Below are 18,871 nucleotides of genomic sequence, written 5' to 3'. Positions count from 1 at the left end.
ATGAATTCAATTAAATCACGCGGGATTGACACGATGAGGAGCGGCTAATTTTCTCCTCTACCCAAAGGTTGACGCGAGGGCGCGGTCCATAATATCTGTGAGATCTAATCGAATCTTCATTATTTCTTCCAATTTATTGCTATTCGTGCGTTTCCTGAATTAATTGTTCATGGGTATTTTATTAATTGAATATCAACGGTCGGGTATTTGATTTAATTTAATAGCCTATTGTCACATTAACTAAATTGAATCCGTAATTGTTCGTTTAGTTGATACCTAGTGACAACCACCATAATTGGCTATCTGGCTTAAATAAACCCTCTTAGCGTGTTTATTAGTTAGGGTTGGATTCTTCTAGCTTTAATGCAATCAGGTAATTAAATTCCTACGGTCGTACCTAGGGTTGTTATCTGGTTAGAAAAGCAGTCAATGGTTGTACCTTGTCTGTCGAAAAAGTAAGGAAGAGCTGGTTGTCAGAGTTTGTTGATAACTATAACCAACCTAGTGACGAATGGATGAAATATCTTTATATCGATGATCATTTAATTGGACCGTGCCTGAGCAGTTGATCTTTTGGATGGAATTTTATTAATTGCTATTTTTAGTGGATTGTGCTTTGTGAGTTGGTTTTGAATTTTGTTTGTTTTATTTTTACTTTTATTTGTCTCTCATTGAAAATCCCCCAACTTCGTTCTACTAATTTGGAAAGAAATAATTTCCTACACACTCCCTGTGGAATCGACCCTACTCGCCATTGTACGCAAAATCAATATTTTTATAGACAAATCTGGTATATCGGTACAAGCAAACTTTTCGGGAACATGGTGAATCAAGTAATCCATTGCACACTTAGGGTCCCTGCTCCAGTACTTGGATTTGTTCTATAATTAATTGTGGTGGTAATTAGAACTTTTTAGTAATTATTATTGCACAGGTTCGGCACCTGTCAATTTTTGGCACCATTGCCGGGGAGTTGGCGTTTGGATTATTTGTTTCTTTTCAAATTCAGCTTTTATTTTATTCTATTCTTCTTAGTATTTTTGCTAGTTTATGCCCCATTCTTCTCACACATGTGAATTGATATACGACCCTGAGGTTGAGAAGACAGCGCGTAGGCGGAGGCAAGAGACCAAGAGACGAAAAGAAGGGCACGTATTTATTGCAAACGAGTCAGTAGAAGACGAAATAAGCATGGCCAACACCCAAACATTAAGGGAGCTGGCTGCTCCGGAACTAACTCACCAACCCTTGTGCATCACATTCCCCACTTTGGCGGAGAATACTACTTTCGAACTGAAATCGGGGTTGATTCACCTCTTACTTTCTTTCCATGGTCTCTCTGGCGAAAAATCCCACAAGCACGTTAAGGAGTTCGAGATAATTTTCTCTAGTATGAAATCTCCTGGGGTCACTGAAGAGCAAATTAGACTGAGAGGTTTTCCGTTCTCTCTCAATGATGCAGCTAAAGATTGGCTGTACTACCTACCAGCAGGTAGTATTACCACATGGGCACAGTTGAAAAAGAAACTTTTGGAAAAATTCTTCCCTGCATCCCGGGTTGCGAGTTTGAGGAAGGAGATTTGCAGCATTAAACAGTATCCCGGGGAGTTCTTGTATGAATATTGGGAAAGGTTTAACAAGTTGTGCACTAGATGCCCGTAGCATCAAATTAGTGAGCAACTGTTAATCCAATACTTCTATGAATGACTCCAATCAATTGATAGGAGTATCATTGACGCTGCAAGTGGGGGAGCACTGGCAAATAAGATCCCGAGGAAAGCATGGCTGTTCATTGAAGCTATGGCAGAGAATTCTTAACAGTTTGGCTTCCGTGAGAGTAACCCTACCCGCAGGATTAATGAAGTGGAGTCGACATCTATTCAGCAACAGTTGTTGGAGCTAACATCCGTTGTTCGACAATTAGTTGTGGGGAATGTGCCCCAAGTAAAGGCTTGTGGAATCTGCACAAATGTGGGCCACCCTACTGACTCATGCCCTATGTTGCAAGAGGATGGGGCTGAACAAATGAACATGGCTGGAGGCGTGCCCGCGCCTCGTTGACCGTACGACCCATACTCCAACACGTACAATCCGGGTTGGAGAGATCACCCCAATTTCAACTATGGTAATAGGCCACAAAATGCATTCTCCAATCGTCCACCAGGATTTCAGCAAGCTTGGCAACAGAAGTCTCAACCCTTGTCCTCAAGCTCAGGGAGTTCTTTGAAGGAAATTGTCAAGAGTTTGGCCACGACTACCACTCAACTCCAGCAGGAGACTAGAACCTTAGTCACGACCACCGCTCAACTCCAGCAAGAGATTAGGTCCTTAGTCGCGAGTACTACTCAGTTCCAACAGGACACCAAAACAGGCATGAAAGACATGGAGACTCGCATGAGTCAAATGACAACTGCCATTAATCGCCTGGAGTCTCACGTCTATGAGAAATTGCCATCGCAACATGAGGTAAACCCCAGAAATGTAAGTGCCATGACATTAAGGAGTGACAAGGAGGTGGAGGGATCTAAGTTGATGATTTCGAAAAGCAAAAGTGAGGAGCAGATAGAGAAGGAGATTGAAGAGGAAGGGTGCATTCGCGAAGAGCCTAAGGTAACATCTATTCCTTCGATCCCTATTAAATCTAATCTAGCTCCTTTTCCTTGCAGGTTGGAAAAGACAAAGAGGGCAGAAAAGGAAAAAGAAATCATGGATGTGTTCCGCAAAGTTTAAGTAAACATCCCCCTATTGGACGCGATCAAGCAGGTACCCAAGTACGCAAAGTTCTTGAAAGACTTGTGCGTTAACAAAAGAAAACTAAGGGGTGATGAAAGAGTCATGGTAGGAGAGAATGTATCAGCTGTACTTCAAAGGAAACTCCCACCCAAATGCGGAGATCCATGTATGTTTACTATCCCCTGTAAGATTGGCCATTCTAGTATCAAAAATGCCATGATAGATTTAGGGATTTCTATTAATGTGATGCCTAAATCAATCTATGATTTCCTAAATTTAGGAGCTTTAAAAGAAACGGGGATAATAATTCAATTGGCTGATCGTACATGTGCTTATCCGGATGGGATAGTTGAGGATGTTTTAGTGCAAGTAGATGGATTAATTTTTCCTGTTGATTTTTATGTGCTTTACATGGATGATAGAAGTGCCCCAAATCCATCACCCATTATATTAGGAAGACCATTTTTGAGTAATGCCCAGACTAAAATTGATGTTAGTAAGGGTACTCTCACGATGGAATTTGATGGAGAAATAGTCCACTTTAACATTTTTGATACAATGAAACATCCTGTTAACTCTCATTCTGTGTTTGCTATGTATACCACTAATCCCTCTGTACAAGAATTTTCTAAATTTGCTTATAGGGGTAAATTCAAGGTTGTTGCGAACAAGTCCTATAGGATGAAAGCAATTCATGAGGTAAAAATGGAAAGAAAATTTAGGAAAAAGGTTGCACTCAATGGCCATGTAGATCTCGGAGGAGGGCTACCAATTACAAGAAAAATTCAATTACATCCAGACTAAAGAGTGGTGCTATGTCTAGCCAGAGACATTAAAGAAAGGCGCTGCTTGGGAGGCAACCCAAGACTTCTTTTGTTTTAGTTTTCTTATATTTTTGAAATTTTTGTTAAGTGTTAGTGTCATTTAGTGGGTTGTTATTTTGTGACAGGAAGTTGGCAGTTAGACATGCCCACGCTAGATCGTCACACCTAAGGAATGGAGTTTTGGAATTGACAGTCAGAAGACTATAACTTCTAAGGCGTGCCCACACCTTCCAACCCTTCCGAAAACGAAAGTCAAAAAGAAAATTTTTTTTTCCTAGCCCCACTTTTCTACTTTTTTTTTATTTATCCTGTCTTGTCTAATCCCTTTTCACTTTGTTTTAGCTTCAGTCTTCTCCTTCCTGTTGGTGTTGTGTCCATCGCCGCCACTCCACCTTGCGTCCGCCGCCACCACACCACCTTGTGCACGCAGCCGTCTCACCTCCTCCGCCTTAGTGTCTCACTTTCCTTCCCCGGTGGTCAGGGAAGTTTCTTTTCTTTTCTCCTAATACTTCATTTATTTTTTTTTACATTGAAGACAATATAGGTTTTAGGTGTGGGGGAGTGGCTTCCATTATTTCTTTTTGCTTTGTTACTCAAAAAAAAAAAGAAAAAAAATGGAAAAAGAAAAAAAATGGAAAAAATGAAAAAAAATGGAAACATTGTAGTTAGTCGATTTTTTTTGTTTATTTCTATGCTTGTTAATGCTGGAGCATGTTGCTGTGATGAATGACACAATCAAGGAGCGTGGGTATGTAGGTAAATATAACTAGCTATGCATTTTGTTTTCCCTTGGCAGTGTTATTGAGTGTTGAATACATTGGACTTGACCCATTCTTGAAACTTTTGGGAGCTTTTGAGCCTTGCTTGAGCATATTATTCTTGTTTGTTCTATTTTTGTTGAGTGGGTATCGCACATGGCATTGACATTCTAGAACTTGCTATTTTATACATGTCAAGACCACATTTTGTTGAACTGGATGCATTTGAAATGATAAGGGCATTTAAGATTTGACCTTCTTTAACTTTCTAAAAGACCATGCATTCATCTTATCTCCCAATAGTGAACCAATTTGAGCGTTTATCCCTCTCTATGTTTGTTAACCGTGTTCGATAACCCAAGACCTCTTTGGACATTCTTGTTCACCCCTGTGTTATCAAGGGATGTCTGAATTCCATCATTAGTGCAAGGCAAATAAATCGGGGGTCACAAGTGTTGTTAGAGTAGGATCTGTATGATGCTATCCTTGTGAAAGGAGGAGAAATCGACAATAAGCTACTGATCAGAAGACTTTGTCTTACAGGGCGTGCCCACGCCTTGCAAGACATTCTCCCTAAAAAAGAAAATACCAAAGTGAAGAAAGTGATCAGGCGACTTTGGCTTACAGGGCGTGCCCACGCCTTGCAAGCCGCCTGTTGTAAAAAAAAAAAAAAAAAAAAAAAAAGAAGAAAAATCTTGGCGGCACTTGCACAGTGTGTGTAGCAGGTGAAACTGCCTTGTTTGTGAAACTCCTCCGGCGAAGCATTGTAGTTATATGGTGGGATTCGGACAGTCTCTTGACATATTACCCCGTCTCTATACCTTCCTATCCCGCCTTTTACCTAAGCCCCATTACAACCCTATCAAAATCCCTTTGATTTATGTATTTAGTTCACTTTTGAGTGGTGGAGATGTGATAAATGTGCAAGCCTATGGTAATGGCATTCCGTGATGTTGATTTGAAAGTTCCTAGTATTCATATATGTTCTTTGAATTACAACGTGTCCGGTATGTTCTAATTTTGGTGATATTGTCAGGGAACTGAAGTGCTTGTGTTAGTATAGACTGCTACATGACTTATGTTCTCCTGGTTGTACTTCTGAGCTCCAAAATGCTTGAGGGTAAGCATTGTCTAGGTGTGGGGGGATTTGATAGAGCAGTTATTTGTGGTATCAAATAGCAACATGGAGAGTCCCTATATGAATACTAGGAGAGATTTAAGAAACTGTGTATAAGATTCCCGTAGCATTAGATAAGTGATTAGCTGCTGATATAATATTTTTATGAAGATCTCCTTCTAATAGATAGGAACATTATTGATGCTACAAGTGGAGGCGCATTGGGTAAACAAGACGCCTAGAGAAGTGTGGAAATTGATTGTAAGAATGGCCGAAAATTTATAGCAATTTGGCACTCATGATGATGTGCCATCTCGATGAGTAAATGAGGTAAATGTTCCATCTATTCAACAATAATTATTTGAATCCACCTCTTATATTCGATAGTTGGCTATAGGAAATATGCAACAGGCCAAAACTTGTGAAATTTGCTATACTTTGGGTTATCCAACCGATATGTGCCCCACACTTCAAGATGATTTGAATGAATATGCAAATGCAATTGGAGGATTCCTAAATCTTCCATTAAGGCAGTATGATCCATACTCCAATATCTATAATTTGGATTGGAGGGATTATCCAAACCTTAATTATGATAGGAATATATAGTAGAATTTTTTGCCAAATGGACAGCAAGAGTTTCAACCACAATACTTATCTAAGTCTCAACCTTTCTCCTCTAACTCAGGTATAACTCTCGAAGATATTTTTAAAATGTTGACTTCTAATATTGTGCAATTTCAACAAGAGACAAGGCCAAACATACAAAATTTGAAAAATCTAGTGAGTCAACTGGCGATTGTAGTTAATCGCTTGGAGGCCAAGGTGGATGGAAGATTGCCATTGCAACTTGAGGTAAATCTAAAGGATGTAAATGCTATGACCCTCAGGAGAAGCAAAGAGATTGAACAACCCGAAGTGGTTGTTCCAAAAGATAAGATTGAGGATCGAATTGAGAAGGAAATTAAAGAAGAAGGGAGGAGCAATGTAGAACCATAGGTAATTCTGACTATGTTGTTCAAGTTAAATCTAATCAACCACCTTTTTCTAGCACGTTAGACAAACCAAAAAAGCAAGACAAGGAAAATGAGATCTTAAAGTTATTTCATAAGATGGAGATAAATCCCTTTGTTGAACGTAATCAAGCTACCAAAGTATGTAAAATTTTTGAAGGACTTGTGTGCCAATAAAAAGAAATTAAGAGATGAGAGACAAGGTGGGAGAGAATGTTTCAATAGTATTCAAAAGAAAGTTTCCACCCAAGTGTGGGGATTCAAGTATGTTTACTGTTCCCTACAAGATAGGAAATACTAGAATAAGGAATGTCATGCTAGATTTAAGGGCCTCTATTATAGTGATGCCTAAAACCATATATATTTCTTTAAATCTAAGACCATTGAAGGAAACTAGAATTATTATTCAATTAGCTTATTGCATTAATGCATATTCTAATGAGTTAATTTAAGATGTCTTCACTCAAGTTAATGAATTAGTATTTCCTACTAATTTTTATATCCTTGATATGGATGATGAAAACTCTCCAAATTTGTCTCCTATTCTGTTAGATAGATCGTTTTTTAGTATCACCTAAGCTAAAATTGATGTTAGTAACAATACTCTTACAATAGAGTTCGATGGAGAGGTTGTTCATTTCAATATCTTTGATGCTATGAAATATCCTTTTGAATCTAACTCTGGGTTTGAAATCAATGTGATTAACCCTGTGGTGCAGATTGAACTCAATGGCAAGGATGTGTTACAAATGACTTTAATCAAACATCTTGAGTTGGAAACAACTTATGATGTAGAATTAAGTGTTGAGTTAAAATTTAAGATTGAAGCATTGCAATCACTGGCATCTACTTCAACAGGGTATGAGCTTGCTCCTATTTTTATGCCTGAATCTCATCAAAAGTTATTACGTTCTTTTTGAATTTAATCCAGAAGATGCTCAAGTGCATTTAATTCTTTTTGCACAAACAATTGTTAGAATAGGAGAAGCCAGCTGATATAAAGTTGGCATAGGAGAACTAAAAGTTGGGAGAAAGGACAGTTTAAGTAAAAAAATCATTAGGATAACCATTCTTTGATAAATTTTGGTTTTTTTCCTTCTAAACTTTTTTGCCTAAAAAGTTTTTAGAATAGCAAGGTGATTTAATATTAGATTGGCATTAGAGCATTTGGAGTGGATCAAAGGAGTGTTTAAGTGAAAATATAATTCTTAGAAAATCAAATTTTTAGTTTTATAAATTTTGGTATTTAATCTTCTAAATTTTTTCCTAATAATTGTTAGAGTAGCGAGGATATTTTAATATAAAGTTGGCATATAAGGACTTTAAAAATACTGGGGTGTAGGAAAGGGGGTTTAAGTGCAAAATTAACTCCTAAACGGCAATTATCTTTATTGACCTTAGTTTTTTTATTAGATTTTTTGGTCTAAATTATTATTATAATATTGAGGACAATGTTAATATATGGTGTTGGCTATTTTAATAAAAAAATATCACATGTTTATTTTGAATTCAAACACAATAAATTACAGATTGTTTAATGTATTTTCAGCTACAAATAAATCCATTCAAAAGTGTAACTTATGTCTTTAAAATGAGATTTATGTCTTGAATTGTGTAACCTATGTAATGATTTGGTTTATGAATTCATTTAGTAAATTTTTTACTGTTATACAATGAACCTAAACTTTCAATTTGTAGTTGAAATATGAGGTGTTAATTCCTCTTAATGTTGGCATTTTAATACTCCTAATTTCTTAGCCTATAAATAGAGGGGTCTATCAACCAAATCTGATATATATTTTGCCATCTTTGATTATTTTCTACTTTTTCTTCCTCTCACTACTATTAGAGTTTATAAGAGCAAAGAAAAGTGTTGTGTGAGATTTCTGTCTTACTCTAATAGTGCAGATTGGAGTAGACTATAGTGAGAAAGAGGATGGGTTGTTGTATTTTCGAAGCAACGTGATGAGACCTATTACCCCAGAAGATACTCCGTAGAGGCGTAAATCGTCTTAAAGAGAGTGACATAATCCGCGCCTCAATCCATGTCAAATTAACTTTTTATGGTACAAATTATTTGCATTTTTTAATGCAATATTGAGGTATGAGATTTTTGTTAATTTCTTGTTAAATTTAATTGGAGAAATATTTCTAACTAATGTGATTACTTTAGCCTAGAACCAACATATGGGTCACATAGAAGGACTAAAAATGTACGAAGGTTTTAAGTGCCAAAAATGTTTGAGATAGACATTCTAATTTGTCAATTTCTATTTTTTCTTCTAAAATCTTTTAGAACAAATGATGTTACATAGTGAGGATAATACTTTCACGTTGTATGCTGCAATGGCAAATTTTTGTCACATATCGCTTATGGGGAAGGTAAGTGATATTTTTAGAACTATAAGGGTGCTAAATGATATTACAAGAAACTTCAAGGGAGGATTTTTTTTTTTGAAAATATTCCAGTTTTTACAACTTTAGCAATTAAAAGTGTTTTGAAACTTGGACCGGTGATGAACAAAATGAGTGATTGGTTTTGACTTTATAGTTCAAACATCTGGATCACCAATTCAATCATTTTAATGTATTTTGAGCTTGAAAAAGTTTTGATGTATGGGAAATCATTACAAAAATCAAAACCTCTTGGAGTATAGGACTCCTAAAGATAAAATGGTCCAAAAAGAGTAAAAAGTTCATTTTGACTCCTTGAAGAAAAAAAATTCATATAACTTAAAACAAAAATTTGTCTAATCCAATGTAAACCAGCCACAACTTCCAGAAGAGCTTTGAGGTTCAAAACGTGTAATTAAAGTTAAATATTTGAATATACCAGTGAGTAAAATAGATTTGAAATTAGGATCGATTGGAGAAAAGAGAAACAATGGTGAAGGATTCGTGGCAAATGGCGTACAAGATGAGGTTTTTTTCTACTGCTTGTTATTGTGGTAATCTCATCTTCTCCAACTTGCTCTCTTTTGTGAACATATCTCATCTTTTATGCCAGGGAGAGGGAGAATGCCAAAATGGGATGCATGGCATTAACTATAGTAGATTGTGCCCTCATGCCCTAGTTTAGTTAAGAGCAGTATTAACTATGTGAATATAAAGTTTTTGATTCAATGCCCTCATGCCCTCTATAAGATTTAGAATTTGCTTTGAAAAATAAGATGTAAAGTTTTGTAACTAAGGGAGGGTTTCATAAAACTGAAGTCTGAAAACTGAAATTTGAAATTTGAAATATGAATTTATTAAGTTATTGAATTGTTAAATATTAAATCTAATACATTTGAGTGTATATTACATTTAGTGATAAGTGAACAGCTTATCACTTATTTTTTAGAACAAGTTTTACTTAGAAAATTTAGTGTCACTTAATTAATTCAAATATTTAATTTTTGGTTATCAAACGCATCTGAATATATTAAGATATAAATTCATTAAATTTAAGTGTTGAATTAAGTTACCAAACAGGGCCTAAGATTTTGAGAAGCAAAATGAAAATATAAAGAACATTAAAGGTGCAAAGTGGAATAAAACCTAAAAGGTTAACGTAGAGTGATCTGACCATTGGAAGTGTTACCCTTCACGTCTTGTCAATTATACAAGCTACATAGGGGAACACTATTGTATACAGACAAGAGAAGACCTTTTTTTTTTTTTTAATTTTATTCTCCCATACCTTCTCACACTCTTTTTTATCCCGTACTGTCAGGGATAACACGTACCTCTTTTTGACTCCAATTGTCATATATAAATGATTTAAATTTTGAGTTTGACAATGGAAAAGACTCTAAAAATCCTTTTTTGACCACTGTAACACGATTTGATAAAGTAATTAAATGGCTATTAAAAGAACTAATTATGTTTTGTGATGCTTCAGTAGTGGTCCATCCATGAAGACCCCGCGAGTTTGTAAACTGTGTCTATACATGCTTATGTAAATTAATAAGTTTTTTTTAATATAATGTTCTATTTTGTCAAATTTGTAGGTTTCTTTTATGGAACCCAAGAAAGGGAAAAAAACAAAAATAAGGAAAAAATAAATCACAGAAACAAAAATATGGAGAATACTAAAAAAAAGACTAAAACATCAAAAAGAAATACCAGAAGAAATAATAAACCCAGTAAGCCAAAGCCCAAAATCAGAAAAGCAAAAATGAAACAAAGGCCCAAACAAAGAAAGAAAGTCAAAAAATAAAGCACAGGAAACGATATTTGGAATTTTGGATTACAATCATTTGGATAGAAGAAAGTTAAAGTCAGCTTTCACCTGGCATTCTGTACTTTTTAGGCTCACAAGTCATAGCAACAAAAAAAAAAAAAAAAAAATTTTTTTCATGTAAATGATTGCCAGCTAATGGTTTTGTATTAAATAAGTTACATGGTATAGAATATCACAATTAGATGTCAAGTTAAATGAAGAAATATATTTCAGCAAAAATGTCATCCAGCTTCTTTAATTTATCATTTTTACCAGGTTGAACATTGAAGAATTAATCACATTGATCAGAAAATAAAAGATGAAATAGCACAGAAAAGAGTTTAAGAAAAGTTACACCCTTTAGACTTTTGCTAGGTTGAAGAATGCAAAGAAATGCGAGTGGCTACTAAATAGCCTCCTTTTATTGTATGCGTTAATTGTCTGCTGGTTTTAAGGATCATTTGATCATTAATTTCAATCCGTAGTAGCAATGAAGAATGTTTGAAGAATTGGGATCAAGAACACTATTAAACATCAAATCAGAAAAGAACATGGAGAACATTCTACAAAGAGCTAGTTTTGAGGATCATTTCAATCTGTAGCAGGATTGAAGAATATTTGAGAAACTGGGATCATGAACACTATTAAACATCAAAATCAGGAAAGAACTTGGAGAATATTTTACAAACAGATTGTGATGGATCATAAACACTATTAAACATCAAACCATGACTGTGCTTTAAACAGAGAGTTACAAACAGCTAGTTTTACAAACAGATTATGATGGATAATATTGGCTTGATAGAATGCATGACTGTGCTTGCCCCTGCGATGACAAGTAATACTGCTGCATCAGGTTCAAACCAAATAATTTGGTACAGATGAAGAAGAAGGGACATGATCAGTAATTATATATCATTGAACTGAATTAACCACTTAAAATAACAAAATAAAACATGGAAGAAGATTTCGCAAATTGGGATTATAAATCCTTACATAAGAACTACTCAACACTGAACCAGAAAATGTGTTTCCTACTGCAATCAGAAATTTATCAGAATGTTATGCAGCAGCATCAGGTTTAAACAGATAAAGAATTTAGAAGCCTCCAGAAATTGCTTCAAAATACACATGAATTAACACATCATTGGACTGATTCAACATATAAACAAATGAAAAAGAGACATGAATGGTTTGCCGTCGTAAACTGTTAAGAGAAGCATGAATCATTATATAATTGAACTGATTCAACATATGCAAATATAGTTTTATCTGACCTGATGAGTGGAATCCCACTGTACATTCACTCTCACAATTGCCAACTGCGTGATGAGAGGATATAGGCTCTCTTTCTGAAGAAACCTCCTCTGCTTCTGAGGGAGTTGACTCTGCTTCTGTAGACTCTTCTTATGAGGAAATGGATGTATCATAGTCATCAATTTCGATCTTTAGAACCTCATTTCCCATATCTATCTGCTCTTGTTGAATTTGCTTTACAGAATCTACAACAGACTCGGGACACTCTTTCACCTCAATCATTTCAAGCGTCTCACACTCCCCTAAACAGGAAGGGACCTTTTCCAGCTCCTCACACGAGTGCAAGACCAATTTCTCAAGGCGGGAAAAATTATCAGAAAATGCAGTCCAGTTGCGAAATTCCAATTCCGACAATTTTAAGACTCGGAGTTTAGGGAACTCCCCTTCTTTCATTACCCATTCTTCCCCAACAAAGCAGTCCTCAAGTAATTTAAGCACTTCAAGATTGGGCAACTTTCCAATTGTTGAAATTTCACTCCATGGCTGACGATTATGTGAGAGAACCAACTTTTTCAAATTCAACGGGAATTTAAATCCACATCCATGAAAACGAAACAAATGAAGTGATTCCAGTTGACTCAAACCGTCAAATTCAAGAATCTCGTTGCAATTTCTGGTAGCTTCTCTTGAGCTGTTCCAGCGTTCCATACATTTTAACCTGCGAAGGCTTGGTAACTTTCTCTGTATCTTTTGCAAGCTTTGAGGGGAGGGATCAATTGCAAGGTGTAAAGTGTCTAAATGATCTAAATCTGGGGATCCTTCAAGATTTCCAAGTGGAAAAATAAAACCCATTGGCCATACTCCATGATAATTTAAAACACGTAGATGACTCAATGTCTTAATGTTCCAAATAGTACTTGGCAGCTCAGTACCAAACGGATCTTCTACGATGAGAGTTTCTAACCTTGAGAGATTGGCTATCGCAGATGGGATGTATGGTATTCGTTTGAGCGCCAGGTATCTCAAGTGAACAAGCAATACTACTTCCATTGGAAAAGAATAACGAAAGTCCAAATTCCTAATATCCAACACTCTGAGAAGTTTAGGTAACAAAATACCCAAATCCTCCTCTTCATGTTTAAAATCATCTTGTCCAAACAAGATCAAAGAGCGTAAATTGGGAAAAATAAGCGTTAACTCCCAAATCTTCAATTCCCTGGCATTGGAAACACAAACTCGGTGGGGGTTGCTTGGTCCAGTAAGACAAAGAGGGTTCCAACTATGAATAGCATATAGAAAACTTTCTTCTTTGGCTTTTTTCACACAAAACTCGTGTACCAAATCGTGAAGTAGACAGTATTTGGCACCACCCACATTTCTTTGTCTGACAGCCATAACTAAACTTCTATTAATTAGAGTCGTCAAGTAGTCATAAGCTGCTTCCTTTAAGCTCTTTCCTTCAGTTTGTTGCACAAATCTTTCAGAGATCCAAAGCCGTAACAACCTTCGCACATTTATAACCTCATCTTCTTGAAATGCAGCAAAATACAGAAGGCATGGCTTCAAATAATCTGGTAAATGACTATAACTCAGCTCAAGTGCCTTCATGCAGTATTCATCCTCAAGGACGATAGAACTTAGACTTTTTGCAACTTCTTCCCAACTATCTTGTGCAGTAGTAGCAAGAATTCCAGCAATAAGGACAACTGCGAGGGGTAAGCCGTGACAAAGTTTTGATATTTGAGATCCAACTTCACTTAGCGCGGGAGGACAATCTTCCATGCCAAATAGCTTTCTCTGCAGCAATGTCCAACTCTCTTCGTCAGTAAGATGGCGGAGATGGTGAGGCTCGCTATTAGGTTTGAAATGCAAAGATAAATTCTGGTATCTACTGGTGAAGAGAATCCTGCTTCCATTGGCATCATTCGGTAGTGATTTTTCCAACAAATTCCATGCCTCAACGTCCCACAAGTCATCCAAAAAAAGGAGATACCTACTTCTCAGCAAAACCTGCCTTAGCTTGTTAGCCAAATTATTTTCATCCTCCTTAAGATATTCATCTGGACTCCTAGAATCAACACTACACAAAAGTTGAACTAACAAACTGTGTTTGCTACACGTTTGAGAAACACGACACCAACCATGAACATGGAAATGTGACCTAACTGAAGGAGCATTATAAACTTTGTGCGCTAATGTGGTCTTACCAAGGCCTGGCATACCCACAATGGGAACAATATCCAATTGCTTGGATCCTCTCGTAAGCCGATGAGTAATAATTTCCACCTCGTCGTCAAGACCTACCAGATCTTCGTCGTGCATGGCGGCAGCAAGTTGTGACGGTATGTGAAGGGAAGTCTTGTTAACTCTTTGGGTTTGAGCATTATGGATCTCAGGGGCCTCAATCTTCAAAAGATTGATATCTCTAGAAACAGCATCCAAAGAATCTTCACATTTATCACCAACAAGTGCCAAGTCAATCAGTAACTCTGCCTTGTATGCAGCCTCCATAACATGACTCCAGAAAGCTTGAAGTTTTCCATTCTGATAGCGCTGCTCCTTGATATTTTCCAGGAAAGATCTTAAGAATACGAGATCGTTTTGGATCACTTGGATTCTATGATGTTGAAAACCAATTGAATCATCAGCCTCATCACACCTTGCTAGTTCCTTGAGATTTTCTAGGAAAGAATCCATACAGCCCAACTCATTGGGTCTAGGATAATTAAATGATGAATATGGTGATTTTAGTGGATAATTTTGTGCAACCTCTGCCACCATATATTTGAGAACTTTGTGCAAATGAAACACCCCAAGATCTGTTTCCTCAGGCAAGCCTTCTTTGATTTCATTGACAGAAAGGGAGAAGGTCAAAATTCCTACATCAGAGACCGCAACTCCAATAAGATGCTTTATTTCATCACCTAGTTTCTCCTCCTGTTTAAGAAGGATATCCAGGTATCTTAATCCCTCATGGAGTTTCAGTATTTGATCCTTCACTGGAACCTGAAAACTGGCATAAGATCCTAGTAGATCTATAAGATAATAGCAGAGAGAACCAATAAACTGGCCTACCACTGGATCGTCATTCTTCTGAAGGGCTAAATCATATGATGATCTCGGTTGTTTCTTTGAAGCTGTCAGGACATGGACAAAAGTTTCTCGAACTTGGAGATCATGAAGATTGATCTTCTCGTGTATCAGCTGATAAATTTCAGATTCCATTCGATTGACTGCTTGTTCATCATCATAGTCAGACAGACATATAGAAATCAGGCTTCCAGCTGCAACTACAGTGTAAGTCAAGAGATCTGTCAGTTGCGAACATTCAAGACCTTGCATTGTCACAAAGCCAATGAGATTCCTTAAGAGTTTTAGCCTATTTCTAAGTGTATCTCTTAGCTCCCCAGCACGTAAAACGCAATTCAGATTCTCTATAAGGCACATAATAAGATCCATAACTAGTCGTGGATCTCCTGGTGAGTAATAGTCGATGAAGATGGCGGCGCATGATTTCTTGAGATCTGTCTCAAGAAGCATTTTCATCTTTTCCTTGGATCTGGTAGCCGTCCTTTCAATGATGTCAAAATCTAAGAGATAATCAGTACAAATAAATTCAAAATAAATAGGCTGAAGTTCTTGAATCATCCTGATAGCCACATCTTGAAGTTCAGACATAATATTACACCTGTCCTCGCGATCATGCTCCAAAAGCGCTTCGTGGTTCCTCCTCCTCCTACACTTTTTGACATACAGAAAACAGGTTTTCATTAATCTTACCCTCTTCTCCACGTCCTTGAAGACCCGGCGCTCGGCTAGAAAATCTAAAGCAAGATCAAAGCAACTAGTGCTAGTGCTGGAGGAGGCGTGATGCGACTGCAGATAATCAAAGCAATTGGCGTTACTGCTGGAGGGGATCTCCATTATCATATCTTCTTTTCACTCTGATATTAGATTTTTATCTGGTTTAGCAGCTGCTCAATAAAATCAGTTCAGGATCCAAAACTTTCTCATCTAACAATAGCCAACAAACAATAGGCTGGACTTTTTTTTTCCCACTTTTTGTGTAAATATTGCAAGACACTATCTTGTTCACAGAAGATATGGTGCTTCAGAACTTTGCCAGCAACTTCAGTGTAGCGCCAAAGAAAGATACCTCCCAATCTGATGCATTATTGGTGGGCCATGCATGTACCAATTTGGCCGCTTTTTTTTATGACCAAATGCGTGTACCAAATTGGGCACTTTTTGCAGTCACATCAGTAATTAGATTTCAATATTGTTCTTAAACAATTGCTGGCTTATGGCTTTCAAGTTTTCAAACTAATTGTCTAATTTGAATCATAATGTAAATTAACCAAGAAATAGCTTTGCATTAGGAAGAGCTCAACTTGCTAATTGCATAGACTTTGCAGAACTAAACTTAGAGAAAATATTAACCTTGGTAATAGAATGTTGTTGACACAAATTTCTACATGCAATTTTGAGGCAAGGATTCCTAAATGATATATGGAGGTTAATATGCACGTGTTTAATTGTTTATTGACTTAATAAGAAATAAAAGCAAAGCGTTGCAAGTTGAAACCAACTCTTCAGAAGAATAACAAACACTATTTCAAATCAACTAAATAAGGAGCTAATATCTGTTTAAGAAAAAGCACAAGGAATACAGGAAAAAAAAATCAATTTTAGCTAACAGGTTCCTTTCAAAATCAATAGGTGGCACTTAAGTTTGCCATTTCATGGGTTTTTATTAGTTTGTCAAATTAAAAAATATGTATTTAAATTGCCAAATTTGCTGTGTTATGATGTTCATTAAATTTGGCTCATTCTATGTGAAAATCTAAAGGAGTTTCAACCGTGATAGAAGTTTTTCTTTTGCCACACCTCTAAGTATGCATAATGCTTATATAAGTATCTAGCCTCTAACTGAGAATTAGCACTAATAAAAACAAGAAAGCTAAGAAAATATAGAGCAAACAATTTATATGTATTTATAAAATTATTAGTCAATTGGTTTGGTTAATTTTTTTTTTTGTTTTATATTTTTCCTGTTGATATAAATGTAGGATATCTACGCTTACCGCCAAGACAATGGATGTTACTTTATCAAAGGAACAAAGAAAAGTATAGATCATCCTGGTGTTGCTAACGTTATGACCACTTCTGATAAAAATTTGTCAAACTTAGGATTCTCACCCATTTGGTCATGGGGTGTAATAAAGAGAACTCGTTGCAAATGGAAGACCTGATAAGATAGAAAAGGTAAGAAAAGGTAGTGCCAAACTCTTTGTTGGACTTTCTTGTGAAAAGAGACTAATAGCACGCTTGGACCGTTAGTATATCAAGAGAGATTCGGGAGGCCCAATTTAAGAGACAGATTTTTGAGAACTGCCAACCGAAAGAGCTAGAGAAGCTTATTTGGACCTCTTTTAGGTTGTTGGGCCTTTTGCTATATCTAAACTTTTTTTTTTTTGTATTTTTAGTATTTAGTACTTTAAAACTTATGATTTTGTACTCTCTCCTTTACAGTCAACTTGCCGCTCTTTCACTTGTGGCATAGGTCAATTGGCCAAACAACAAGATTCTTGTATGTCATATTTATTTTTGCTTTATTATTGTATGTTGAAGTTGCCAAAAACTCTTTCATCAATTTTCCAGATGACAACTCAAGATGGAGGCTATTTTTAGTCCTTGCTGGAGTTAATTTAATGCTGCAGGGAATTGAGAAAAAGTCCATTAAGGGTTTTGTGGAGAAGATGAAACAAGATTATTGTATTCGTGAATTTTTGTCGCATTTCACTTGTGGGGAAGGTAAGTGATACTTTTAGAACTATAGGGGCGCTAAATGATATTACTAGAAATTCAGGGAGGATTTTTTTTTTTTAAAGTATTCCACATTTTGAACAACTTTAACAGTTAAAAATATTTTGAAACGCAGACTAGTGATGAACAAAATGAGTGATTGGTTTTGACTTTATCAGTTCAAACATCTGAACCATCAATTCAATCATTTTAATGTAGGGAAAATTGCAGAAACCTCTCTTGAGGATTCTGACACTTGCACTGACCTCCCTTGTGATTTGAAAAATTGCATTGACCTCCCCTAACCTTACTAATTCTTTGCAAATTCAGTTCAAACGATTAAAATATTGTTTTAGGGAGTGAAATGAGAAGTTTGTGCTAGATTTGCTCTTTGTGCTACATGTCAAGTAGTATTAGCAAATGAATGACACAGTACTATAAATCAATTAACAATTAATAAACTTTAAGGGGTGTAGTTTATGGACAAATACGCATTACCTATTTAAAGTATCGGTTCTTTATGGGCATTTTACTCTCAAACATTTAATTTATGATAAATATATCAATGTTTGTAAGTAAAATTCAAAAAGTGTTACAGTAATATTCTTACAAAAAGGAAATCGCTAGGTTATCTAGTTAATATAAATTAAACATTTCTAAAAAAAGAAATGGCCCATAAAGTATTAATTTTTTATGGCTTTCATCCATTACATGAGTAAAGTATTGGCTCTTTATGGGCATTTTATTTTGAATCATTTAATTTATGTTAAATACATAAATATTTGTACTAAAATTGAAAAAGTGTTACATTAATTAATATTTTTACGGAAGGAAAACTGGTAGATTTTGTATTTAACAAAAATTAAATATTTGAGAGTAAGTACAAATTTAATTGCTCTGGCAAGAAGATTATCGCTCTGAGGGCTATCCATTCTAACAACATTTAATTGCAATATTTGGCTTAATTACAAGTTGCCCCTATAATAAGAAGTGAGTAGCAGATTATATCTATAATTTGAAAACTCACAAATTACCCCCCACAAACAAAATGGTCAAACATATGAGTTGGCATTTATATGTATGAAAGGTCTAAAAGACATTCATGTCCTCGGTTATATGATGAAATAAGTTTCTAACTCACAAGTTGCTCTGAAGTTTAT

The 18,871-nt window shown here is 35.9% G+C and overlaps 1 protein-coding gene across 1 annotated transcript; it reads right to left on the bottom strand.

The window, feature by feature from the left end:
• Positions 1-11,201: 11,201 nt before the first annotated feature.
• On the bottom strand, positions 11,202-16,064 carry LOC113699052 (putative late blight resistance protein homolog R1A-3). Its single transcript, XM_027219101.2, has 2 exons — positions 11,927-16,064; positions 11,202-11,475 (listed from the first exon to the last, which is right to left on the bottom strand). Exon 1 carries the CDS (start codon positions 15,834-15,836, stop codon positions 12,057-12,059), a length of 3,780 nt encoding a protein of 1,259 aa, XP_027074902.2. The 5' UTR covers positions 15,837-16,064; the 3' UTR covers positions 11,202-11,475; positions 11,927-12,056.
• Between the last annotated feature and the right edge of the window lie 2,807 nt (positions 16,065-18,871).

Source organism: Coffea arabica, chromosome 7c, assembly GCF_036785885.1.
Source record: "Coffea arabica cultivar ET-39 chromosome 7c, Coffea Arabica ET-39 HiFi, whole genome shotgun sequence".
Classification (NCBI taxonomy): domain Eukaryota; kingdom Viridiplantae; phylum Streptophyta; class Magnoliopsida; order Gentianales; family Rubiaceae; genus Coffea; species Coffea arabica.
This window is presented reverse-complemented; position numbering and strand designations above follow the sequence as displayed.

Coding starts and splice junctions, on each gene's coding strand:
- LOC113699052 (XM_027219101.2), bottom strand. CDS start 15,836: ATGATAATGGAGATCCCCTCCAGCAGTAACGCCAATTGCTTTGATTAT.